This window comes from Hesperophylax consimilis, chromosome 8 (genome assembly GCF_061612785.1).
Source record: "Hesperophylax consimilis isolate HC1 chromosome 8, BYU_Hcon_1.0, whole genome shotgun sequence".
NCBI classification, from domain to species: domain Eukaryota; kingdom Metazoa; phylum Arthropoda; class Insecta; order Trichoptera; family Limnephilidae; genus Hesperophylax; species Hesperophylax consimilis.
The window spans coordinates 8,171,099-8,198,170 of NC_142843.1; the positions used below are offsets into that span (position 1 = coordinate 8,171,099).

Below are 27,072 nucleotides of genomic sequence, written 5' to 3' on the forward strand. Positions count from 1 at the left end.
ATTTTTAGTAAGGTAGTTAGTGAATAAATTCACTTTTACAATAATTATTAATTGACTAGCTGTTCCCCGCCACGCGTTGCTATGACTCAGTCTGTCTGTGCAGATAGAAAAAAACAATAGCGCGTGTTGCTTTTACGTCTAACAGATGGCGTGGTTTTTTCAAAAAAGCATGTTTGTCTAACAGGTTACGCTTTTTTAAAAAAAACATGTTTTTAACTCTTACAGGTGACATCTACATAATATAGGTATAAAAACATACGCGTATTCGAATGCACGTTGCGTTGTCAAAATTTCAAAGCAATCCGTGACGAACTTTCGGAGGTTTAAGATTTCGAACAAACGAACATTTTTATTTATATAGATACTAGCGATTTGTATTCGACCTTGCTCGGGACTTTGGATTTTGAATAGTTCGAAGTAAAGTTACGAGGTTGTGAATTTATTTATTGAACGCTAGTAAGCCAAGTAAATTCCAGTAGACTGTGTAGTTTGAAGGTCGACATAACATATCATATCAAAAAATGAAAAGGTTTATTTTTTACTTCAAAAAACTTATTACATGACAGAGTTGAGCTGATCACATTATTAGCTCAACTCATTATCTCAGCTTCTGATCTTATAGCACACAGCATCATGTGTAATTCAAGTTCTCACTTAACACATATATCGACGGCCGGCATAGTCCAGTGGTAACGCATTGGACTGCCATTCCGAAGGTCGCGGGTTCGAACCCGGCGTGCGCAAATAAATTTTATTTGATTAATTTGTGTTATTTCACAATTAATTAATTAAAATAATATATAGTATATTTGCGGCACGTTCCAGAGTGGAAGATACTACCAGTATCGCCCTGGTGTAAGACCACCATTCAGAATTGAAACGTTGCTCCAAATGGCTTTAGCCGTGTTTAGTGACTAGATCTGAATAGCCAGGTACTTCCCCACCTTCCTCTTTCCCTTCCCCACTTACCTTCAGCCTCACAACATCCCCCAATTGGGGATGCCATAGTCTCACTGGCTCCAGACGGGAGCAGTTGGGACTCTTGTGAGGTATTCACTATAAAAAAAAAAAAAATATATATATATACATCGAAATTTATATATAAGATTTTTTGCTTTTTTTTCACTTTTTGCAGTTTTTTTTACTTATTAGCAGTAGTGGATCAAAAATATGATGTATTGAAAATTAAAATTTTAATAAGGATGGGTTGTTTCAGAGAATTTGAACAATTCATCAAATTTCAAAGCTAATTTTCATGTTCTCTTATGTCAGTGCTGTGAAGCAAATTTGCCATAGTGAAATAATAACAGAACTTGAAAATTGACTTTGAAATTTGACAAATTGTTCTAATTCTGAAAGTTTTACACAACGACAAATGATTACGTTCATCCAGAAAATCTTAACAAAAATGCTGTGCAACTTTATGCCATCGGAAATCACCGTTCGACAGACATTTTTATGAAGATTTTGAATACGTATAAACTTAGTTTGTATTTCTTCTCTTTTATACTAAAATAAAGTCGCTATCCGCATCTGTCTGTTTGTGCGTTTAGTTCTTCTAAACTGCGAAACAGATTTTGATAGGGTTTTGACTATCATTTAGAGATTTTTTCCGGAAAGTTTATATATATAATTCATGCATATTGTTTTTAAAGAAAGTAGAGAAAAGTCTAGCAACACCGGGTACACATCAGCTAGTTATTTATCTAAATAAGGTTTTAATTTTGTCATTTTTTTAATATTATAAAAACAAACATAACATTGTTTACAGTGATGAAACATTCAACGTATATAAATATATATATTTTTTACATTTCAGAGTTATCCAGTAATATTGGCCTTACTGGGTGGCTTACCCGTGCTGAGGCCTTCTTTTTATAATATACAAATATAATTTACATAATAAATTAAAGAGAAAATAATACATTTAAAATATAATCTTGTGTGTTTGTGAGTGATGTGTGTTTTATATTGATTTTGTGTGTTACGTGTAGGTTTTTTAATTTTATGTTATGACTTTTTGGTAAGATTGTCTTGTTTGTTCTTTAATCCATTTTGTAATTTATTTTTGTTTTCCTCTATTTTATTTTCAATTGTTAGACTGTTGAATGCTTTTATAGCATGGTATTGGTAGAGTCTTTGTCCAAAGCTTGTATTTACTGTCGGAGTATTTATGTTTTCTTTGTACGCTTGTCTAACTGGTCTGTTAGTGATATTTTATGTTTGTATTTTTTTGTCAAAATGTAGTTTAGTAGTGTTTTAACGTATAATATATTGAATAGGTGCCTACTATATGTTTCCCTCTAATGTCTTATGTATATTTAGTAACTATAGGGTGACGTGTGTAGTGAATAGGCGTGTGTGTTTGTGTGTGTGTGCATGCATATGTGTATTTGTGTGTATGATTATACAAACATTATAACAAAACACCAAAATGTGTACAAGGAAAGCAGTCACCTTGTGGTTTGACATAATGTTAAATAAATCTAGCACTTTGTGGCAAACAGTAGGTGCGGGTTCGATTCCCGTGGCCAGCATTTATTTTTTCTCGGAAGAAAATTAATAATTAATATTTGTGTTTCAGGCTAATAATTATTCCTTACAAAAATTGTTATGCTTTGTGCTTTGCATAAAAACCTTGTCTTGTAAACATAAGTTTACCTTTAATAAAAAAATAACAAACACTTTGTCATTAACCACCAATTCATTTAAATTTATATAATAATCGGTTTATCTCGTAGAGAAAAGAGAAACCGGTTGGTGAATTAATTTAAATAAATAAGTTGTATAAAACACTGTTCGTTTATGTTCTTTTTTATTTAAAGATAAAAGACATTTACAGAGAGTAATTAACAATAATTTTACACACAGTAACATTAACAGCAGATAAAATACCTTCGCAAATATTGTTTACATCAATTTAAAAGGAAAAAAATGTTACATAGAAATATAAGTTAAAATGCAAAATGTCTCTAAATAATTTTTTACAAACTAAATATGTTTTAGAAAAGTTTAAAGAGACAGAATGGGGTTATACAGAGAAATTCCAAAAGGTACAAATGTATAAACAAAGTGTGTCGAAGTTGCTATCGTAGAGAAAAAAAAACCCTAATATTTCTGTTAACAATTCATAATAATAAATAAGGACTAACTTTTACTCTTTGCGGACACGATTTATTATGGTGCCACGATCATTGCACTTGTGGAAATTTAAAAGGGGGAACCGTATTTTTTTAACTGTGATTTAACCAGAATTGTTATTTTGCAAACGGAGTAGAATTTTCCGCCACTGAGCGCAGATCGCGAGCGGTCGAGGAGAGTCGCCCGCCGCTTTGACGAGGCCGCCTGCTCCTCTCGCAGAAAAATTCCTGTATCCATCGCACAAAGGGGGGAGATTAGCTAAATGCGGGGGCAGCCGCCACAAAGGCGAGGGGGGAAGTTGGGGGATGGGGGTGGGGGACTTCCGTGATGGGGAGATGGAACTCTGCATCCGCTTCCCGTTCCGGGACGGCCTGGGTCCGGTGGACGCTAATCAGATATAGCACCAGAGGAGGCTGAAGGAATTAAGCGACATCATTGGCGATTGTTGAGAGAAAATTTGGAAATTAAATGACAGACTGTATTTCAAAATAATACATTTTAAAAAACCATTTTCAAACTTATTATGATAATTTTGAACTAAAATTAAAAATTTTACAAGCAATAATTATTCGCCTGAAACACTCATCCACATTGAAAAATCTCCTGATAAAAGATACATGACGCCAACGGGACTCGAACCCGTATCCCTTCGATTTCCGGTCGACAGCTCTGACCATTGAGCTATGGCGGCTTATCTCTTATACGCGAAATAATTCAATATATACTAGTGTTTCATTCAACAATTACTGCTTGTTACATTTTTTTCACCTGAAAACAATCAACTTTATTTTATATGAGAAAGGCATTGTAAGTGCTAACTCTCTCACTAGATGGCGTCGAGACAAATTGTCCACATTTTTAAGTGAAATACTAGAACTTGTCAAATATTAATTATTATTTTTTTGGTAAACTGCATTGTGCTATGCATAAAAAATCTTGTCTTAAATATTAGTTTACCAAAAAAATAATAATTAAAATTATAAATATATTTCGCGAACATTCCCGGATAACGAATAACGTGACAATATTAAAAAAAAACTTTTACTACCATCATTACAAACGTAACATGTTACTTGTGTATTGGTGAAGGACTTATGGCTGGCATAAGAAATCATCCCACAACCGCGATCCTTGGATCTGGGTGAAAACGTGTTGTGTTCCCACAAACAGTTCTCCAACTCGTCGTGGAAGGAGATTATAAATAATTTGTTCTTTGTGATAAATGAGGGATTTATTAATACTTCGCGTATTACAATGGTGACTCGATAGTTGACCTAACTAGAAGCTGGCTAAATGAGATCTGGGAACAGTAAGTTTATCTGGGAGCATTCTCACTGGCCCTGGCGACTACTGGCCACTAGCTGCCATCTTGCGGACTTCCAAGTAAGCTCTTTGCACTGCCCTCTATGAGTGCATCTGTGAAGCTCTTAACTAACTCACTTCTCAACAAAACGAGACGCATATTTTGTTTGTCAACTGTAATAAGCCACTAACTTGTCGGAATTAATTTGTTTTAAACATTAAATACAACCGTAATAACACTAAAAATATTCCAAATTATTGATATTACTATTGGTGTATTTGTGTTGATAACAATGGCATAACTTAATAAAATACAACTATTCTAATGTAGTTGTTTACGTTACAGAACACTAAATTATGATTCAGCAATTTCTTAGTTAAATCTAATAAAAAATTAAATACGCAATAATTACCAAAAAACTGAAGCTGAGAAATATAGGTTTTAGTAAACAAACCGATATATTTCATGAAAACACTTGTTTATAATCTTCTTATTTCGTTTATAAATTACCTTACAATATTTAACCATTTTCACGACATATTTTATCAATAGAACAAGACGCCGCATCTCCGTTGTCAGCCATTTACGAGTACATACAAATAATAGTTGAAATGAATGGTATTTGGTTCCTCTAGCTTTTGCGCTCAGAGCAATCTTTCGGCGTGCGTATATGTTGCAATATTTTTATGGCACCTGGGCATTTATTTAGGTTATTAGCGGTGGCACAAATAAAATTTCGACAAAGTAAGTGTTTTTGGCACTTAGTGCCCCTTTATTTAGTATATTTATATATATAGTGATACATGATGCAGTGTACATAGTAGAATATCTGTATTATACTGGAGATACTGACAGTAAATAGATGTAATCCATTGTAAAGTAGGTACAAAATACACAATTATAAAATTATGATTACAAGTATAGTGAGAAAATATTAAGAAATAATTAAAAAAAGAAAAGAAAACCAAATTAAAAAAAAAACTAAAATTCAAGCAAAATTAGTAAAACGTAAGAGTAACATAAAGTAAAAAATAAATTACAGCAACACTACATATAAGACAAAACATTAAAACTAATTTACCAACGCTACTCTAATTTGTAGGATTCGACAAAGTGTTGGTATAGATTATGCTTAATTCTATAAATGGAGCCAATAAATAAATCAATAGCACCGATATACTTGTTTCCCAGATCATGCATCATATTGGTCAGTGAGTGTGTCTGATAGTTGGTCGTGTATGTATTGCAGAAGAACGTTATTTTTGTCTTGTATCCCTAGTGGCCACATGGAATATTCATACTATCCCCGTACGGGCTGTTCTTTATAATTCACATAAAAGTTATGATCAGTGCTCTTAATACAAGGAGATAATTTCACAATGTTATTATGAATAGGTCAAATGATCCATAAATATTTTTTACACATGTTCAATACAATATTATGAACATAGTGTTTTTTTAATGTAATGAAAAACGAGTTATAAAATAAATACTACAAAATATTGATTATTCTAATCGAACCATAGAGCACCGATTCGGTCCTGGTTTCGTTTGAGATTGAACAACGATTATTAAGACCCCAAAGTGAGTAAAAGGATGAATAGGTGCGTGGAGGTTCTTCATTAGACGATAGTGGTCGCTGGTCAGGATTTAGTTTGGTCGGCAGTTATCCCGATAAGGAGAGGTCAGAGGTGATTGGTCCGGTTGGCTATGTGTGAAGATTAGGGTTTAATGACACCTCCACCGGATTCCTACCCATTTTATACAATATTTAGACATTATAAACTTTCGTCACATTAGATTTTATGTATCCTACCTTAATGGGTTGTGACATTACGTCACCCGTTAGTAACTAAAACTACTGACTAATATTTTACGTAATTACCTAATTCTTTCTGATAATGATGATTAATATTGAAATATTTATTATTTTGGTGTTTAATTCGTATAACTCCATTTAATTTTTTTTATAAATAAATTTAAATAAATCAAATTTAATAATGTTATAATTATTATTAAGTTCTGCAAGTATTTCTGTTATTTTTACAGTTTTTAATGAGACATCTGTTTCAGCTTTTGAGGCCATTATCAAACTGTGGATATGTCCACACGGCGACGACTTATTTATATGATTTTATTTATCCCCACCCATTTAAATTTCTATAATGTTCAAAAATGATTCATTAAGAATTGGAATAACCAAAATATTTTGAAATCCAGCAGAGTTTATACACCTGTTAAAATTAATGACCTAAGGGTTTTCTTAATTGTTGGTACGTGGGTGATTATGTTAAGGAATTATATTTTTTGGGTTTTTTTGAAAATATTAAGCAGGGGAGAATTGACAAATAAAAATAATTGGAAAATAAATTGATTAAAAATTATTTTAATCAGCCAAGCTTTAAAAAAAAACATCAACCAATATCATAAGGTTGTTAGACAGTATTTAACTAATAATTAGTTCAAAAATAAACTAGTAGTTCTGTAAACAGTAGACCTCACGTCTATAAAAATGGTTCCATGATAACTCAACACAGTGACAATTCAACACACTTTTAAAAAGTGATATAAAGTCATTAAAAACGATGAAAAAAAAAATTAACCTAAATTAACTAAACTTAACCTAACCTAACCTAACCTACATAACCCAGTTAATAAAGTTTTTGTTTCATCACTTTCCATGACTTTATATCCATGATAACTCAACACAGTGACAATTCAACACACTTTTAAAAAGTGATATAAAGTCATTAGAAACGTTGAAAAAAAATAACCTTAATTAACTAAACTTAACCTAACCTAACCTAACCTACATAACCCAGGTAATAAAGTTTTTGTTTCATCACTTTCCATGACTTTATATAACTTTTTAAAGATGTGATGAATTATCATTGTGATGATTTATCCGGTTACCTATAAAAATATATGTACCTAATTTTATATTTAATTGATAAATCGCAATTAAAATTTTCAGAAATCCTAAGATTTGTAAGTGGGTATTTAAATGCCTACCTACTTTATTTTTTATACTATATAAATATATATATATTGTAAAATTTATAATTTATTTTCACAAAGAAGTTATATGATTTTTCTAAAGAATCGTCTTCATCTTTATTTATTTCTGTTCAGACTTTAGCCAAGAATCAAACCAAACGAAAATGCCACCTGTATCTGTATTGAGTAATTGAAATATCCGACAGATGTCTCCCCTAAGGGCAATAATTCTGATTATATATACCAATACATTCAAATGAATTAGGTTATAAATAGGCTTGCAAGCCCATTTTCTTTCTCTTCTCTCTCTAAATAACGGATCAATAACAACCATGAAATAATTAAGGAATTTGAGGGTCGTTGTTTTTTTGTTACCAGTGATGTGTGTTTTAAATAATAAAACTTATCAATTATATTTCTTGGTATCATTAATTTAACGAGGCCATTACTGTAACATATGGTCCAATCGAGCCGCATCGTGCACCAGAAAGCCGAAATATGAACCAGCAAAAAACCAAGAAGATGCAGATCATCATCAGATAAGTATCCCAACGCCATCCTATCAAAACTGTGACCGAATCCCGAATCCTTCCTATTTCAAATTATCCCAAATGAAATATTTAAATATGCAACAAAGATTAAAAAAAATTATTGTTGTTTCTGATTTTTCAGTTGCATAAAATTTTAATAGCTACCTACATTGCAAATTGATACGATTATTGTTAAATGAGCATCTCAATTGTAAGAGTTTTGTCATTGGATTTATTTAATTAAAAATAATTCACGCGAATATTCAAAATTACCGGGTAAAATCTCGCTACAAAATAATTTCAGCGAATTTCTGATTTAAAAAGTTGTCAGTGGTGAGTGGTTCAGTGGTTGTTCTGATTTAAAAGGTTGTCAGCCCTGGCACTAACAAGCATTTTTGCTAACACCGCCGTGTTTTCATTCGTAAACTGTCAGTTGTTTGAGGTTAAAAGTTAAATTGTTTATTATTTACCATTAAAGATGGAAAAGTTAAAGCCGTTAATCAACAAGCGTGGAATTTTGAAAGCGAAATTGACAAGGTTTAATGATATTTTAAAGACACTCGATAAAACGGAACTAGAATTACGTTATCAAAAGGTCGAAAAATTGTTAGATGACTTTGAAAAAATTCAATCTCAAATCGAAGAACTTTCGGATGACGAGGCAGAACACGTAAGTCAACGTGAATCCTTTGAAAATCAATATTTCTCTGTACTTGCATTAGCAAAAGGTTTATTGAATTCAGTAAATCATGAAAAATGTGAAATTAAATTACCAACTTTGAAACTTATTGAATTTCATGGTGAAATTACTGAGTATGCTAAATTCGCTGAGACCTTTAAAGCATTGGTTCATCAAAATAATATGTTAAACAATTCTCAAAAATTCTTTTATTTACAATCGTGCCTTAAAAAAGACGCAGCTAAATTGATTGCCTCCTTGACCATATCGCACGACAATTACGAATCTGCGTGGCAGATACTGCAGGAACGTTACGCGAATAAAAAAATAATAGTTCATAGGCATGTTGCATCTTTATTTCAGTTAAAAGATATGAAACAAGAATGTCCAGTCGCGTTAAGGCATATTATTGATCAGGCTAATATAAATTTAGAAGCGTTAAAAAATCTAGGATTACATGTTGATTCCTGGGACGCGATTATGATATATTTAATATCTAATAAATTGGATGGATCAACTCGTAGATTTTGGGAAGAGCAGCCAATAGATGGTGCACTCCCAACGTTGAAAGAATTTATTACATGTCTAACCAAACGTGTTGAGGTACTGGAGTTCACAAATTTGCAAGAAAAAAGGCCTACCTACAAGAATGTTACAACACGTGATGATCGCAAGAAAGATTTGTCTGTCTCATTGATAGCAACCAAACACGGATGCATCCTATGTAAAGAAAATCATCCAGTGTATTATTGTAAAAAATTTCTCAAATTAAATATCCAGGGAAGATTAGAATTTTTAAGAAAGGCCCGAGCCTGTTTCAAATGTTTGAGGGTAGGACATTTTACACAAGATTGCAAAAATAAATTCAAATGTAAAATCTGTGCAAGTGATCAACATAATACTTTGATACATGTTAATGAATTAAATAGTGAAAACACAAATGAAGAGGCACACAGCTCGACATCAGTGGCAAATCATACGGTGTTAAATAAAAATGAAAAGATAATTTTATTATCTACAGCGATCGTGAATATCGTAGGTAGCGACAACCGTTTACACAAAGCGAGGGTATTATTGGATTCAGGCGCCCAATCGAATTTCATAAGAGAGAGTTTTGCAAAAAAATTAAAATTAAAAACAGAAAAAATAAATATGCCGGTGTCTGGAATACAAAATCGCATCACACATATCAATCGAAGAGTTACAATTGACATGTTAGCAGTGAAAAGTGATTATAATAAGAAAATTTCTTGTTTAGTATTGCAGGCTATAACAACCGACCTACCCCAAATGACCTTCAGGAAACAAGAGTTGAAGATCCCATCTGGCTTGCAACTAGCGGATAAGGATTTCAATGTCACGTCTCCAATTGACATCCTGTTGGGTGCCGAAGTTTTTTGGGAAATAATGAATAATGATCAAATACGCTTAACGGAGGGCGGGCCAACTATTCAAAGGACTGAACTCGGTTGGATTGTTTCCGGAGCGATCGACATCATCACTAAAACAAGGCCAGTATCAATTAATTGTAATCTAGCCATTAATAAAATAGGTAACCAGATGGAAAGATTCTGGAAATTAGAAGAGGCTTGCGAAGTCAACTTTACAGAGTGTCATAGTAGAGACACGGAGGGCAGATTTACAGTAGCCTTGCCAACCCGCCCTTGTATAGACCAACTAGGGAGTTCTTTGTCAATGGCTGAAAAAAGGTTTCATACATTGGAAAGAAAATTTTCCACCAATAAAGAATTGAAATGTCAATATAGCATGTTTATGAGAGAATATTTACAATTGGGTCATATGGAAGAGTGCCGAAAATCCGAATGCGATGCGAGATCATATTTTTTACCACATCATGCGGTGATGAAGGAGTCAAGCACCACTACTAAAGTTCGCGTGGTGTTCGATGGATCGGCAAAAACATCTTCTGGTATTTCCCTTAATGATGCTCTGATGGTCGGACCTAACATACAAAAGGATTTAAATATGCAAATTTTACATTTCAGAAAACATCCTGTAGTCATAACTGCGGACATAGAGAAAATGTACCGTCAGATAAACGTGCAGGAAAGCGACCGCAATCTACAGAAAATTGTTTGGCGCTTTTCACAGGATGAGGATTTGAAGCATTACAAGCTAAGGACAGTGACTTATGGATTAGGACCGTCATCTTTCCTGGCGACAAGATGCCTGAAGCAAATAGGTATTGAAAATAGACTTTCATTTCCTATAGCAAGCAATGTCATTGAAAACGACTTTTACATGGACGACCTATTAACGGGAGGAAATGACGTTGAATCGTGCCACCTTCTAAAACAACAGGTAATCAGTTTACTAAAATCTGCAGGGATGAATCTAAGAAAATGGAGATCGAACGTGGCAGAATTATCTTCCGAACCAGGTCAAGATATGCAAGGATTGATATCTAAAGAACCCCAAGAAGAAAAAATACTAGGATTAATCTGGAACAGTGAGTTTGATTACTTTTCATATGTAGTGAAAAAACCAGTATGTACCGTACAAAGCAAACGGCGGATATTGTCAAGTATCGCCTCAACGTTCGATCCTTTAGGACTGCTAGGACCAGTAACGGTTGTAGCAAAACTAATTATGCAGAGATTATGGATATCTAAGACTTCCTGGGACGAAGAAATACCCGAGGGAATATTAAAAGATTGGGAAAATTACATGAAAAATTTATCTCAAATAAACCTGTTGAAAATAAAGAGAAGAATCTTGTGGGGTCAAAACAGCCTACAAATCCATGGTTTTTGCGACGCATCAGAAAAGGCCTACGGAGCCTGTGCGTATCTAGTATCCAGGGACGCCGAGGGTAAGATGCACTCTCAGTTAATATCTTCCAGGTCCAGGATAGCGCCATTAAAAAACATATCCCTGCCAAAATTGGAACTTTGTGGTGCGGTGCTGTTAACGAAATTATTAAAAAACATCAAAGAAGCGCTCAACATGGTTGAGGTGGATACATACTACTGGGGCCTTAGCATGAGAATCGATCGAACTTAACGATATCGGATTGCTAAGCGTATCTACCGACCATTTTATAACGACTTCCCTAGCATGAGAATGCTATTGATAACTCTAACGACATCGATAAGGCAATAAATACAAATCGATATACGCTGGCAATACTGGGACGGAATTGTCTATGAATTGAATAGACGTCAAACGTCAGATTTCAAGCGTGACCATTTTAACCGCCGTGTTTGTTTTAATATTTTACGATGTCGCAAGCAATGGTAGCTGGGTAAGTTATTTATTTATCTTTTTATGTGAAAGAATTTCCATTATTATCAAAGAGATATACTTACATTCTATTGTGTCAAAATTTTGAAGTTATTTTTACTAATATTTCAATCATACGCAGTATTTTAAGATATTCAAAATGCTGATATTATGATTTCAGGAAGAGAGTACGGTCGACGACCAGTCAAATGGATTTGTTAACCAGCTATATGGCTGACCATTCGGAGTTCGCGGCTGGAAGGTTTGTGGGACCTCAGGGTTCCCAAAAAAATAAGGAGATGTGGCGTAATTTGGCGGAACAACTGGCAGAATTGGGTCCTCCTAAGTCAGCCGAGCAGTGGAAAACAGTGAGTATTTGTACCTACCTATACAAACTGGTTGCAGCAAACTTTGCTGACCTTCTAATATAATCTATCATCGAGACACTTGATATAAGACCGTAAATCACTTTTAACCTGACATTATTTTTACATTTTACAGACATGGCGTGACTTAAAATGCAAATCGCGCGCCCAAAACGCCGATGCCAAGCGAGCTGCCCTCACGACTGGAAACACTGCCGAGATACCGGTGTTAACTGACCTGACACAGAAGGTCATCAACATCATCGGCAGAGCCAGTTCTGAGGGCAGCGGACTTCCAGAAAGCTGTATAGGAGATGGACCTGAACTCATAATGCAGGATGTTGAGGTCACTAATGTCTTAAAATGTTAATATAATATATTCTGTCAAAATTTAGTTGATCTTTCATTATCAATGAAAATTATTTGTGTGTTTTACAGTATTCCGATGAAGTTGGAGAAGGGCCCACAGATTTGCAGACGGCGCAGTTAGCTTCCCCTTCTCGCCCGAGCAAGAAGAGGAAGCTAACTGACAAGCCAGATGTGGGGGTTCGGATGGTGATGGCGCAGGAGGCTAGCAACAAATCATCCAAGGAGCTTGTGGGAGCTATTAATAATTTCTCCAATATTTTTAAGGTATTTCCTATTTCTCTTCGAATCACTCCCAAATACAGCGCTACACGTGTAAGTTGCCAGATTAAAATATAAAGAAATAGCGTCAATTCATGTTTAAATTCATTCAATTTATAAGTGTGAGTAAGTTCAACTTATAAGTGTGGCACTGTACTTTTAAATTAGAATTAAATCTTAGTAGAACAAAATAAAATGCCCAGCTTTGACTTATTTCATTTATTTATTGTACTATTCCCAATGTACTATTTTTCCATTTTGCGCGGTGGAGTTTTTATTGATCTGTTTGTTTAGATATTCTTTGTGTTAAAAAAATTTAATAAACATGTAAAATCCAGCTTGGCGAGAAATTCAAAATGAATAAATTAATTTATAATCTTCCTTTTAGTATGTCGACTACCTATTGTTATTTAAATTAAATTAATGAGTTGTTATTTATCATTTCAGAGTTCAATGGATCGATTTGCTGACATTTTTGAGGTATTTCCTGTTCCTTTTTGTAATTATTTGTCAGGGCACCCCGAGACCGGGCAAGATACAGTGTCTACATAGACATGGTGCTTTTCTGGTCTCGTCTCACTGGCACTAATAACTAATTTACTATAGAAGGTAAATTAAGTTAGTAAATTAATGAATTATCATCTCTTGTTTCAGAGATACACGGCAGTGGAACGTGAAAGGGTTTGTTTACTCCAACGACAGTTGGCGAGGTATTTATTTGCTATACATCTATACAGGCTTTTAAAAACATTTAATGTACAAAACTGAACAAATTAAATTAAATATTGCATTATTTAATATGTCACTTGAGAGATTGCGAAGTATGTTCACAAGGGATGGAACACGATTATTAACAATTGTCCTTGGAGAGGCAAGCAGTCCAGCTAGGAGGTACGATGAAAGTAGAATGAATAAGATCTCTAATAAAACATTTCTAATTCTAGACGAACTCAACCATCGAAACAACGGTCAACATCATTTGCCAACTCGCCCAACTATACGTTGCAGTTGGAGTCAGAGGATGAATACGATTAGTACTATTGAAGTTCTTTTTGTGAAATATTGCATGCAGCGCTTTGCATATATGTATATTTGATTAGAAGCATTTCTTCAAACTCTTGCAATGTCTCTGTGAGGCGTGAATTGTTTTTACAATGTAGGTACATACAGTACAATGTTTTAAAGTACTATTGAAGTTCTTTTTGTGAAATATTGCATGCAGCGCTTTGCATATATGAATATGTACTTGATTAGTAGCAGTTCTTCAAACTCTCGCAACGTCTCTGTGAGGCGTGAATTGTTTTTACAATGTAGGTACATACAGTACAATGTTTTAAAGTACTATTGAAGTTCTTTTTGTGAAATATTGCATGCAGCGCTTTGCATATATGAATATGTACTTGATTAGTAGCAGTTCTTCAAACTCTCGCAACGTCTCTGTGAGGCGTGAATTGTTTTTACAGTGTTGGTACATACAATACAGTGTTTTAAAGTACTATTGAAGTTCTTTTTGAGAAATATTGCATGCAGCGCTTTGCATATATGTATACTTGATTAGTAGCAGTTCTTCAAACTCTTGCAATGTCTCTATGAGGCGTGAATTGTTTTTACAATGTAGGTACATACGATACAATGTTTGAACATGATGAAGCACTATAAGTCAGTTTCCTTGTTTAATATATTATCATTCGTGGGAGAAGTACTTTTGCACTAGTTCGTCTCTCACTCTGCGGGCTGCAACAACCCTGCTGACATCTTCAGGCTGGTGCAGCAGCTCAACCTCTCTTAACTCTACATTATCATTATAATAGTCTGTTAATCTGAAAATAGAGAACAATTTATTAATATTTTGTACTGTTGCCTTACTTTTTTAAATGCATATAGTTCAACAAGGAAACTGACTTATAGTGCTTCATCATGTTGTATAGTATAGCACAAGTAATAATTATTTGACCAGCAGCATCGGGCTCATAATGGAGAACTCTGTCTTTCCTGAGGCAACGGAATATAGCCTTCCATGCCCCAAATAGGCGTTCTATGGAACATCTCGCCTCACAGTGCGCCTTTGTGTATCTGTATTGGGCACTCCCCTCGACTGCATTCAATATTGGTGTCATCAGATAAGGCTCGAGTGTATATCCAGAATCGCCTGATTGAAACAAAACACCCATTATAATAGGTACATATAACTACTAAGTTATGATTTTTTTGCCTTTTTTTAAAATGAGTTGTTGAAATACATACCTAGCAAGAAATATGTCCCAATTCTCTGATTGTATAGTCTGTTCATTTCAGTTTTGACTAAACTATTATTCCAAATGAATTGGTCATGGACAGTACCTGGGAAGCGTGTGTTGATGCTCAATATTTTCAACGTAGCATCGCAGACCTGTTTATCAAACATAAAAAACCTTCAATAAAATTTGAAAACAACAATCCGGCTGTTTTATTTCTGAAAAAATATTTACCACTTGAACATTCAGCGAATAAAATCCTTTGTGGTTTTTGTACTGCTCCTCGTGTCTGGAAGGGGTGACGATGGCGATGTGGGTGCAATCGATGCATCCCAGAACATGTGGAAAGTTTAATTTTTCCCTAAAACTACTCTCTACTTGCTTGCGGGCTTCATTTGTAGCCGGAAAATGTATCCATCTTCTGTACAGATGTTCTAAAACTGCTTTCATAAACAGTTTTATGCACTTGCTAACGGTAGTTTGCCCTATCGCCAAGAAGTGATCTTGGCCTACTCCACGTTGGTAGCTCCCTGTAGCAAAGAAGCTGATGGGTGCGAGTATCTGTCAACATCATAAATAATACAACTAATTAACAAACTTCACTTTTGATCATTTTAATCACTTTATTGTGAAAAATTATCATCAGCAATCGAAACAAATTTATTTATTTCACGTGGTCGTTCCAGTGGTGGATAGATTTATATTGTGTTATTGTTTTACTAAGATATCAATAATGTTTAATACTCTCACTTTAATGTATACTGGAAGTCCTAATGTATTTTTTGACACTAGAAAAGGAGTTAATTCATCAATGAGATCTCTAGCCATAATGCGAGATATTCGAAACAATTGTCTGAATTCCGTCTCTGCAAGTTCGAACGGATTCAATTGATCGCGTAAAAGACGCCTTTCAATCCTACGATCTTCCCTAACCTGCCTCCTTTCATTGAACCAGAAATTTTGCATAATGAACGACATTATTAAAAAAAATATGTATATCGACAGCCAACCAAAGTTTTAACTGACACTCAAGACCCCACGTTATATTCGGCGGGCTTTTAGCAACCGTCGGTCGGAAGTTATCCTATCGATACATTCTCATGCTCGCAATTTTAACGATACCGTCGCTACTTTGACCATAGACAAGAAATTTTAACAATCGTCGGTTGTTATATTTTGATCGTGCTAGCATATGTCGTTAAGTGCTCATTGATGACGTATTTTAACGATATCGTATTGCTATAGGGCTATATCGACTTCTCATGCTAAGGCCCCTGGTGTGACTCTACCATCGCACTATGCTGGATAAGAGGACAGCCAGCTAGATGGAATACCTTTGTGGCCAACAGGGTTGCCGAGATACAAGAGGCCGGCGATCCCGCCCATTGGCGACATGTTTCATCGCAGGAAAACGCCGCTGATATTTTATCAAGAGGAGTTACAGCAAACAAACTATTACAAGCAGATATTTGGTGGAAGGGTCCAGATTGGCTAATAAGAGAGGCCGATCACTGGCCGAAGCCAGAAAATTCCTGTATAAATCCTCCAGAGATAAAAACCAAGGCGGTATGCGTGTCTACTAATGTCACGGAGTGGGACATCTTTTCAAAATTTTCCTCTCTCAACAAGCTAAAGAGAGTAACTGCATATATATTGCGTTTCTTTAATAATTGTAACACAAAAAACTGTAAATTAACCGGGAGGTTAAGCGTGCCGGAGCTGGACAATACATTGCATCGTCTAATAGCAATAATTAACGCTACCATTTTAAGGATGAGTTCAGGGCTTTGAGTAATAAATGTTCACTGGATAAACGTAGCGTTATTTTGTCGCTTAATCCATTTATAAATAATGGATTAATTTGTGTCGGGGGCAGGCTAACAAAGGCGAAACATTTATCATACCAGCAACGACACCCAATAATTTTACCAAAAAATAATAAGTTAACAGAATTAATTATTCGACATCTTCATTATGTACATTTACATGCAGGGACACAAACTTTGTTATCTCTAGTGAGATTACAGTTCTGGCCGATTGCCGGAAAAACCACTGTTAAGCAAATATTACATAAATGTATAGTATGTTTCAGAAAAAATCCAGTAACCAGTCAAGTTATCATGGGTGACTTGCCGGAAAACAGAATAACACCTAGCAGGCCGTTCGAGGTTACCGGGATTGATTACGCAGGTCCTATCATGATGAAAAGCGGTATCACCAGGAAGGCTCCATTGGTGAAATCTTATTTATGCATTTTTGTTTGTTTCTCAACGAAAGCTGTGCATTTGGAACTGGTAACAGACCTCACCACTGACAACTTTTTAAATTGTTTAAAACGTTTCATTGCGCGGAGGGGCAAACCCTTTAAAATATATTCAGATAATGCGACCAATTTTAAGGGAGCATATAATCAACTGAGAGAATTGTATGATAAGTTAAAGAAATCTGATGACAAGATTCAAAAATATTTAGCTGATTTGTCAATACTGTGGGGATTTATTCCACCACGGTCACCGAATTTCGCTGGACTCTGGGAAGCAGCAGTGAAATCCGCCAAATATCATTTAAAAAGAATAACCGATAATTCAAGTTTAACCTTTGAACAATTATATACTTTATTGTGTCAGGTAGAATGCTGTTTAAATTCACGTCCGCTCACTCCTCTGTCCAACGATCCGACTGACCTGAATCCTTTGACTCCAAATCATTTCCTGATTGGCGGAGGGATAGCTTCTATCTCTGAGAAGGATGTTCGGGAGATACAATATAATCGATTGAATCAATATCAAAAATTAAATGCACTGATTCAAACATTTTGGTGCAGGTGGAAACTGGAATATCTTGCAGAATTACAAAGACGTACCAAATGGAAGGAAGACAAGGGCCTCAGGACTGTTGAAAGGGACGACATGGTCATACTAAAGGAGGACAACCTGCCGCCTAATATGTGGAAACTAGCCAGGATCCTAGCTACTCACCCTGGAGCTGACGGGAAAGTGCGGGTGGTTACCCTCAAAACCGCACAAGGAACATTTAAGAGACCTATCAGCAAAATATGTTTATTACCCATGGAAAGGGATTCAAGCATTGCTACAGGGACGCCCGATGTACCCCCCGGACTGAATAAATAAGTTCCTGCAGTCATAAACAAGAGAAAAATCAACAACCTACCTGAAGGATGACCTTGGACCATCAAATTTTTGCTAGCAGTCATAAAAAGGAGAAGAATTAGCAACCTACCTGAAGGATGACCTTGGACCATCAAAATTTTGCTAGCAGTCATAAGACGGAGAAGAATTAGCAACCTACCTGAAGGATGACCTAGGAACATCGAATTAACTTGTTCATATTATGATTCTCTTATTTTAGAATTTTTTGTTCATATTCATCTCATGATTGTTTTTCAAATTAATTTGTCCATATTTATATTATGTTTATTTTTCAAATTATTTTTGTTTATATTATGGTTATTTAAAAAAAATTATTTTTTGTTTATGTGTAAAAAAAATAAATTCTTCCGTCCCCTGGCAGCATGTTCAGACTTTAGCCAAGAATCAAACCAAACGAAAATGCCACCTGTATCTGTATTGAGTAATTGAAATATCCGACAGATGTCTCCCCTAAGGGCAATAATTCTGATTATATATACCAATACATTCAAATGAATTAGGTTATAAATAGGCTTGCAAGCCCATTTTCTTTCTCTTCTCTCTCTAAATAACGGATCAATAACAACCATGAAATAATTAAGGAATTCGAGGGTCGTTGTTTTTTGTTACCAGTGATGTGTGTTTCTAAAGAATAAAACTTATCAATTATATTTCTTGGTATCATTAATTTAACGAGGCCATTACTGTAACAATTTCCATTCAAATGTATTCAAATTATTTATTCCCCACTTCTAAGTTTGTTCACAAAACCTTTTTCAATTTATATTACATTTAAATAAATTAATACCAGCCACATAATTGTTAAACAATAAAGATAACGTTAATGTGGGAAAAACAGACTTCAAAGCACTCCCACAGAATATCAAATCTATTGTCACAATTATTTTATCAGTAAATCGGGTTAACCGGCAATAAAACATTTTAAATTGGGAGGGAGTAAAATAAAATTATATAGATAGGTCGTCTAAACGTGGTTATAACCACAGTTTGAAAATAGCTTTGAAAGCCGAAAGAGCTGTAACTTAATAATTATATTATTAAATTTAATTTTAATTAAATTTAAAAAAAATGATTTCTACGAATTAAACACAAAAACAATAAATAAGTCACCATCTTATTGATTTTTTTTAAACTTATTTCAGTCAGATAAGTACCACAATATGAAAGTTTAAATAACAACGATTTCATATTGGAAAAAATTATCAGCTACCATCTTACAAACGAAAAGCACTAACTCATTACAAGACAGGACAAAATGCAAATGATTCTGAAAGAATACGAAAACTTAAAACTATTTTTGAAAGGTAATGAAATATGCTTTCATATTTTATCATTAGAAATAAACACATAACATTTTGAAATATAAAAAAAAAATGATAAAAGTCTTCCGTTTTTTCATCTAAACATTGAAATAAAATTACTGAAAATGAAAACGAACATCTTTTATTAGAAATGTACTATAAAAATTATTATAACCTCACTTTTTTTGTTTCATATTAAAAATACATTTAAATTATTATTATATAAAAATACATATAAATTAAAAATAAATTTTTCTAAAATTTTAGCAGGAATCTTTGGTTCTTAAAAGTGTATATTTTAATTCTATTGTGGTTAACTTAATAATTGAATATAAAGCGTGGTGTTTTTTCTCTCTAACACCGTTTAAATCATAAGTCTAATTATAACCATGATAGTAAAGAAAGCACAACGATTTTGACGAGACCATTTAAGCTGTTCTCAAAAGCGAACAAATTAGCCTGACAGGTTTAACTACTGAGAAACTTCATAGACTGCCTTCAAATGCTAAGTATTATAAATATCGTGTCCCTGTGAAATCTAAACGACTTCACCATATTTTCTAATACGACAACCATAACACTGTCTATTAATATCATTCACCTATAGCGCGATTTTACCGAACTGCCAATACTTCAACAATAGATATAATGTCAAGACAGGAACAAGGTTTTGATGGGGTTCACGACTTCTGCCATATCAATACAAAATTTTACTTACGTAATGACTGACAAAAAATCATTTAGGTTTACACCAAAATATAAGTAGACAAGTCTGGCCATTCTGTTCATTGGTGAATGGTATCCATAATTTGTGGAGTGTTGATTGAGGAAAAGCAAATAATTATTTCTAAGTCTACGGGGGGGATATTGAAAAGGATGAGTTGCAACAAAGTAGATGAGTCAATCATACTGTTAATAATTTTGAAAATGCTGGTCAGATCAAAGTCCTTTCTACGTTTTTCTAAAGAAGAAATATTTTATTTTACTTCAAGTTCATCGTATGAGAAATACGTCACATACAGACCTTTTCGATTTATTCGAAGCCTTTCCATCCAACATTCAATTAAAATTAACTGTAAATGTATTTCTGAATAATACGTTTGTTGTGTTTAACTAACTGATATACGTTCTGCTTTTTGTAAGAGCCATATGGGTTTTCAATAATTAATTAATAAATAAATTGGTGTAATAATTATCAAAGGTTTTGCGTTTCTTAATAAAGTTCAATCGAGTCCAAAGTGAGAGAAAATTAAAGTACATAAGCAATCTGTTGTCTGGTTTGGTAGTGCAGGAGTAAAACTACCCTGGCTGTAGATTATTCCATTATAAGGCTATATTCTGGAATAGGGGTAGCGGTGATACCGTCTGAGGGTAGAGAGGGTCTCCTTGTAGATTTGTAATTAACCACTGCGAAAACACGACCGTGCGACACTAGAGCTAGAAATATTTCAGGGAATAAGGAACGATTACTGCGACAAGCCAACAATACCCACGGGGAACTTAGTAAGGATGAGAAAACATTTGAATTGGTTGGTGGTTTTATTGCACATTGACGTCATTATACAGTGCAAATATTCAGATGCATGTATATAATATAATGTCGTAGTATCACCAAGCAAAAAAGTAATTAAATAATGAAATGTAAATACCTTGTAACAGGTTATATATACCCAATGAGTTAATTTAATAATGTAAAAAATTATCGTAGATTAAACTTATCTGATAGTATTATTATATTAATGACTGTACAACTAAGGATTGTTGTAAACGGACGTGGCGCCCTCTGTGATTTAAAGATAAAACGTTAACGTTTTCACACCGCGGCATCGAGTTTTTTTATCTTTTAATATTGTTGTATTATATGAAACCGCAAACAATCTTTGGTATAACGTCGATTTATCGGATCTGAAACTGAACTAAAGGTATAACAGGTGTACATTATATATTTAAGAAAACGGCATGTTCTAAAATGGAAGATACTCTCAATTATTATTTATTAAATGAAGTTTTATTTATTTGTATGTTTTTTTATTATTTTTATTTTACATCGAAAAATTTAAGAGAAAACTTTTTTTTTAGACAGTGTATAGATAGTCCCGCGAAGCTGCCACATGGCTGCTTGTCTGCAGGTTCTATCTCAATATACAATATAAGTCTTACAGGTATATTTAAATATGGCAGGTATATTTGCGGTACGTCTCAGAGTGGAAGGTATGATCGGCATCTCCCTGGCAAAACGCCACCACTCATAATCAAAACTTTGCTTGAAATGGCTTTAGCTGTGTTTAGTGACCAGATCTGAACAGCTAGATACTTTTCCATCAATTTTTTTGCTGTCTTCTTTCCTCCAGCCAGGGGAAGTCGTATTCTCATAAAAAAAAGTATTACCCCGGTGAAATACTACCATTCAGAATCAAAACATTGCTTGATACGGCTTTGGCAGTATTTGGTAACCAAATCTGAAAAACAAGGTTTTTACGAACCCTCTCTTTTACCATATTCTTCCTTTCAACGTCACGACCGACTTCGGACAGATTCACACAAAAAGTACTTACACATAATTTATAATTAAAAGTTTATCAATTATTTATTATTCTCAATGAAAACATGAAATGGAAGAAGTCACATATTTTTTTGATGGCTTTTATGTATCAAAATTTAGAAAAGTTAAAACAAGGTAAGGTGGTTAGTATGTGATTTGACTTATTTTTGGTAACAAACCTACACATTTTCGATTTTAGTATGAACTTTACAATGTACAGCTACCTCATGTTTACTTAATAGTCGGGGCTGTAGACAGTAAAATTCACTGTTACAATATCAGGCAGACAAGGAATAATGTAAGCAAATAGAACGGTGCTTGTGTGTGGAAGAAGGGATATGCCCCGGGCTAAGAGAAAAGATAACATCTTACGGTGTTTTCACGAGACGTGAGCGCCAAGAGGCAGTGGAAGGATGAGAAGGCGGTATACACTGTAAGGACGAGGAAATTATAGTCAATTATGGCAAATTGTCACTAGTTTATTGCTGATTATAGGATCGTTACAAATTTAACAGCATGATCAATTATTAAATATAATAATTTTAATATAATAAATCATTTTTACTAGCTGATGAGTACCCAGCGTTGCTCGGGTTAATGAATGGTTTGGATTAACGTTTTGAAGTTGTGAATTCTAGTGTATTTGAAAGCTGGGTTAATTTTTTTATTTTTTATTAGTGTCTATTTAATTACAGGTTTGATGAGAGTTACAATATATGATAATCTATAATATTTCATCTGTTTGTTTTTAGTCCTCCACACTAGGTAGCCCTGTGCTGAGGCGGACTGGTAGATTTCTTTGATTTTCTGTTATTTAGTTTCTATGATGTTTTTAATACATTTTCTAGTATGTCTGCATTAATTTCTTTCACCCATGATTTGATTTTTTCCTTAAGCTTATTTATCTTTTTTCAAACTTGGAGGAAGGATGTTGTAAATATATATTATAAATTTATAAGGTGGAAATAATATTTTTGTAAAGGATTGAACAAGTTTACTTTTTTAAAGTATTTTTTTCACTTGATCATGCCGTGTTTTCCTCGGGAGTCCTCTACTTCTTCTACCATTGGATTCCACGTCACATATTCTCCTTAAAGCTTTTCTTCTTTCATCACACACGCCTCATTTTCCCAACCATAAGTATTTTTTCACTTTATCCTGCCACGTATTCTTCGGGCGTCCACAATTTCTTCTACCATTTACTTTCACGTCAAACATTACACCTATATCTTCGTTCATCAAGTCACAAATAATTATTTGATTAATGTCTTCCTCGGGCGTCCTCAAATTTTTCTACCACACCATATTGCTACTGTTAAAAAGCTTATTGCATCGAATTTACTATTCGATTCCGTATCTTATTTCAGTACAGAAATACATGCTTTCTCTAGTCTTTCTCTCGAGACTTCTACAATTCAAACCACTCTATACACACTTCTGGCACTAGTATGAACAAACTTAGAAATTTTCAGTCTATAGGGCATACACATACGGACATAGCTGTTAATTTATATAGATTATAGATACATAGATATATAGGTGAGGTGAAATGCGCGACTTTTAAGATGACAAACATTTATTGGATCATTTAGTCTTGTCAAGTTTTTACAAGTAATATTTAGGTAAAATGATGGGAACAGTAATTTTTTTTTACATAAGATCCACATGGGAATATAAATTTTGCTCAGGGTCCATGCAAACTTTGAGGATGCTGTATGGGTTTTTTTTTGAGGAAAGGAAGAGGTGAAAATTGATCTTGAAGAGACCCAAGTTGTAGGAGGGAGGAAACACAAACCGCAAATCGTTCGACAGCCGAGCTATCAAACTCAAGAGCGAGTCGCAGGAATGAACCGTTTTCATGGGACAAATATAAACCGTGTACAATAATAATATTTGGCTTATTTATATGGCGCCGTTTTCGTAAAAAATCACCTCAGTGGCGCTGTACAAATATTTTTCTTAAATAACTAATAATAGAACTACTGACTTAAATCTAGTGATTTACATCTAAGACTTGTATCTAGTGACTCACGATTAAGGTATCTTAATGACTCATATATTTATATATGTAGAAACTTACAACTAACATTAGCAATCTAATTTTACTAGCGCCAGAAGAAGAAGGAAGTTTTATAATATTACGGTGTTTTTATAATTGATTTTAGAATAGGAAATATATCTTAAATGAATGAAGTGTATTCAAAAATATTTGGCGTGTTTTTCGACTATGTACCGGTGTCAAAGAGATCAATGACGGAGTATCTTCCATTGAAATATCAGTAGAACAAGGACACTATTTCCAATCGAACGTAACTATAAAAAAATCTTTCGAATAGACTGTTGATAAAATATAATAGAACTTAATAATATTTATTTTTTTGCCAAAGTTATAATAAATTCTAATTATCTATTGCTTCCAATATGGTACGCAGATTTAAATAAAAAAAATCAGACAGGTTTTCGTAATGTAAAAAAAAATCGAAAATATTATTGTTTCGAGTTTTGAAGAAGGTTTTTGGGAAGTTCATAAACCAAAAAAATATTTTACACAGACTTACATTTGTTTGGACTTGGCAGAAAAAAACAAATAACTAGGAACTTATATCGACCTGACAAGACACAATGGCACTTGTTGACATTTGAACTATTTTCAGTTAATCTTATTTAATATTCTCAAATGTTCAGAGTTATTTCCCAATAGTTTGTACTTATACAATATTTTTTGTGAAAATGTATAATTTTTTTTTAATATACCTCACACAGGAGGCACTAAATGGAAGACCCACAGTAATTTTCTTGAGGCCTATGTCATCTTTCAGGATACTGTGTGGAGGGCGTTTTTAAGGAAATAAAAGTCAGAAAGTTATGGGAAGTAAAATGTATGATGGTTGGGTAGGAATCTAGGGATCAGTGGTCCAGAATTGACAGACATATGAATATCCACCCCTGCTAAATCACCAAACAATTTTTTACTAAATAAAAAAAAAAATAAAAAAAAAATAAATTTAAAAAAAAATAAATTTGAATCATGGTTTAAATATTTAACGAAATTCTACTTCAATTTTTTATTTTTTATTTATTGAATGATTTTATATAGAAATACTAAATTTTCAGAAATAATTGATGGTTAACTCCATGAATAATAGATATAAACCAGGATGACATGACTTGAGAAGGGTCCGCACTGGCTCTGGAGAGATTAGCCTCGGAATGGAGTATCCTTTCACCGTTCTACTGCTCGCTGATATCGGCCAATAGAATTCGATCAGACATTAAACTCGCCATGGGTTTTACCCCAAATCGATGTTAATTTGTCGGAAAGGTTGGAAGGGCGAAATTCATTACCACTAATACATTAAAAATCATTATTAGCATTATTAGACACAAATTATTTTAATAATTCATCAATGTAACGAACAAACAACGCTTGGATAGATAAATGTACGAGTAGTTCAAAAACGTTGTGAGGTAGTGTAAAATTATTGTTTTAAACGTTTTGTGAATAGTTCTTAGCGTACGTACATGGGCAGGTAGGTACTGGAGCTTGTGTAGATTTACCATCCACATTGAAATTCTTCTATATGGAAAAATCATTGGATATTATATTTGTGGGACTTTTGAAGCCCGAAAGTATTTATAAAATATTTGCCTCGGGATAAAATATTATCGATTTTCTTAAAAATATGATGATATTCTTTTGTTGACAAATTAGAGTGACGTCAGAAATTTTTGTCTTGCCGTTAGAAAACTCGAAAACTTAAACGTCAAAAATTTAAACAAAAAAATGCCTATTTTAATAATAGAATTATTAATTCATAAAAATAATTTTAAACGTCAAAGGTAGGTACCTTCCTACCTACTTTATCGCTTGTCTGAATTCACACAATCATATAAATAAATAAGTTACAATTTAAAAAATTTCGAAGCAAATTGAGTTCATTATGCAGGAATATTGCACACCACAGACAACACAAATTATTATGTTTATAATTGTTGGGAAGTAAGAGCTTCACAGATGCACTCATAGAGGGCAGTGCATAGAGCTTGCGTGGAAGTCCGTAAGATGGCAGCCAGTGGCCAGTAGTCGCCAGGGCCAGTGAGAATGCTCCCAGACAAACTTACTGTTTTAGATCTCAATTAGTCAGCTTCTAGTTAGGTCGACTATCGAGTCACCATTGTAATACGCGAAGTATTAATAAATCCCTGATTTATCACAAAGAACCATTTATTTATAATCTCCTTCCACGACGAGTTGGAGAATCGTTTGTGGGGACACAGCAAAAATATTCTTATAAGATTAATTAATTGATTTCTAAAATCTTCGCTTTTGTAGTTTTAAACAATTTTACTTAAAATAAATAGTTTAGTAATAACACAGATCACTGTGGAAATGTATTATGGGTTTGTACAGCGCCCTTGACGTGTTTTTGCACAAAAGCGGCGCTATACAAGTCATCCAAGTATTATTATTATTATTATTATTAAGGCGATGCCATACGTAGTAATGCAAAATCACGTGTTTTTGGTTTGAAAATTTGGTCGACTAGAAATGTTTCAGATGCTTTAATTAAATACTGCGAGTAGAATACATCTTGGCGTTTGAAATAATCGAGCATTTTTTAGATAAGTCTTTTTATAAGCCCAGAAAAAAATAATGTATAAGGCCTATGAATACTGCTTTAAAGTTCAAAATTTCCTACTTACGAACCCATTTTCGGTTATGATTTTATTGTATAATGTGGCAAATTAAGTTATTTATAAAATGATCGAAAAAAAATTAAATATTTATGCCTGAACATCCACAAAATAAAATAAAAGGCACTTTTGGCCATGTTTTTTTTCTTGCATAAATCAAAACAGGCGGATGGTGTTAAGCGGGAATTTAAACCTTATCGCCATCTACGTAAGGGTTATTATTGATAGCCACTCAATTTAAAATA

At 33.7% G+C, this 27,072-nt stretch overlaps 2 protein-coding genes across 5 annotated transcripts; both read left to right on the plus strand.

Moving 5' to 3' along the window:
- Window positions 1-7,884: 7,884 nt before the first annotated feature.
- Window positions 7,885-18,973, plus strand: LOC149421527 (uncharacterized). 4 transcript variants are annotated; one of them, XR_016302532.1, is made up of 2 exons: window positions 7,885-8,641; window positions 17,202-18,973. XR_016302532.1 is itself a non-coding variant. In XM_089634848.1 (2 exons), the coding sequence occupies exons 1-2, from the start codon at window positions 8,583-8,585 to the stop codon at window positions 18,248-18,250; spliced, it is 366 nt and encodes a 121-aa protein (XP_089490974.1). In that variant the 5' UTR covers window positions 7,903-8,582; the 3' UTR covers window positions 18,251-18,671. The 4 variants fall into 4 exon arrangements, 1 of the variants encoding a protein (XP_089490974.1); XR_016302534.1 differs by lacking the exon at window positions 17,202-18,973 and adding an exon at window positions 9,909-10,143; XM_089634848.1 differs by having other exon boundaries at window positions 7,903-8,641; window positions 17,944-18,671.
- LOC149421528 (uncharacterized) lies at window positions 12,092-14,205 on the plus strand. The gene is made up of 6 exons (XM_089634847.1): window positions 12,092-12,261; window positions 12,395-12,604; window positions 12,697-12,891; window positions 13,333-13,365; window positions 13,540-13,595; window positions 13,830-14,205. The coding sequence occupies exons 1-6, from the start codon at window positions 12,103-12,105 to the stop codon at window positions 13,918-13,920; spliced, it is 744 nt and encodes a 247-aa protein (XP_089490973.1). The 5' UTR covers window positions 12,092-12,102; the 3' UTR covers window positions 13,921-14,205.
- Window positions 18,974-27,072: the final 8,099 nt, after the last annotated feature.

Bases quoted from the DNA above. Each gene is read 5' to 3' on its own strand.
- LOC149421527 (XM_089634848.1), top strand. From the start codon at position 8,583: ATGACTTTGAAAAAATTCAATCTCAAATCGAAGAACTTTCGGATGACG. The intron at 8,642-17,943 runs GTAAGTCAACGT...ATTTTGGTGCAG, and splicing joins CGGATGACGAGGCAGAACAC to GTGGAAACTGGAATATCTTG.
- LOC149421528 (XM_089634847.1), top strand. From the start codon at position 12,103: ATGGATTTGTTAACCAGCTATATGGCTGACCATTCGGAGTTCGCGGCT. The intron at 12,892-13,332 runs GTATTTCCTATT...TTATCATTTCAG, and splicing joins ATTTCTCCAATATTTTTAAG to AGTTCAATGGATCGATTTGC. The intron at 13,596-13,829 runs GTATTTATTTGC...TTCTAATTCTAG, and splicing joins CTCCAACGACAGTTGGCGAG to ACGAACTCAACCATCGAAAC.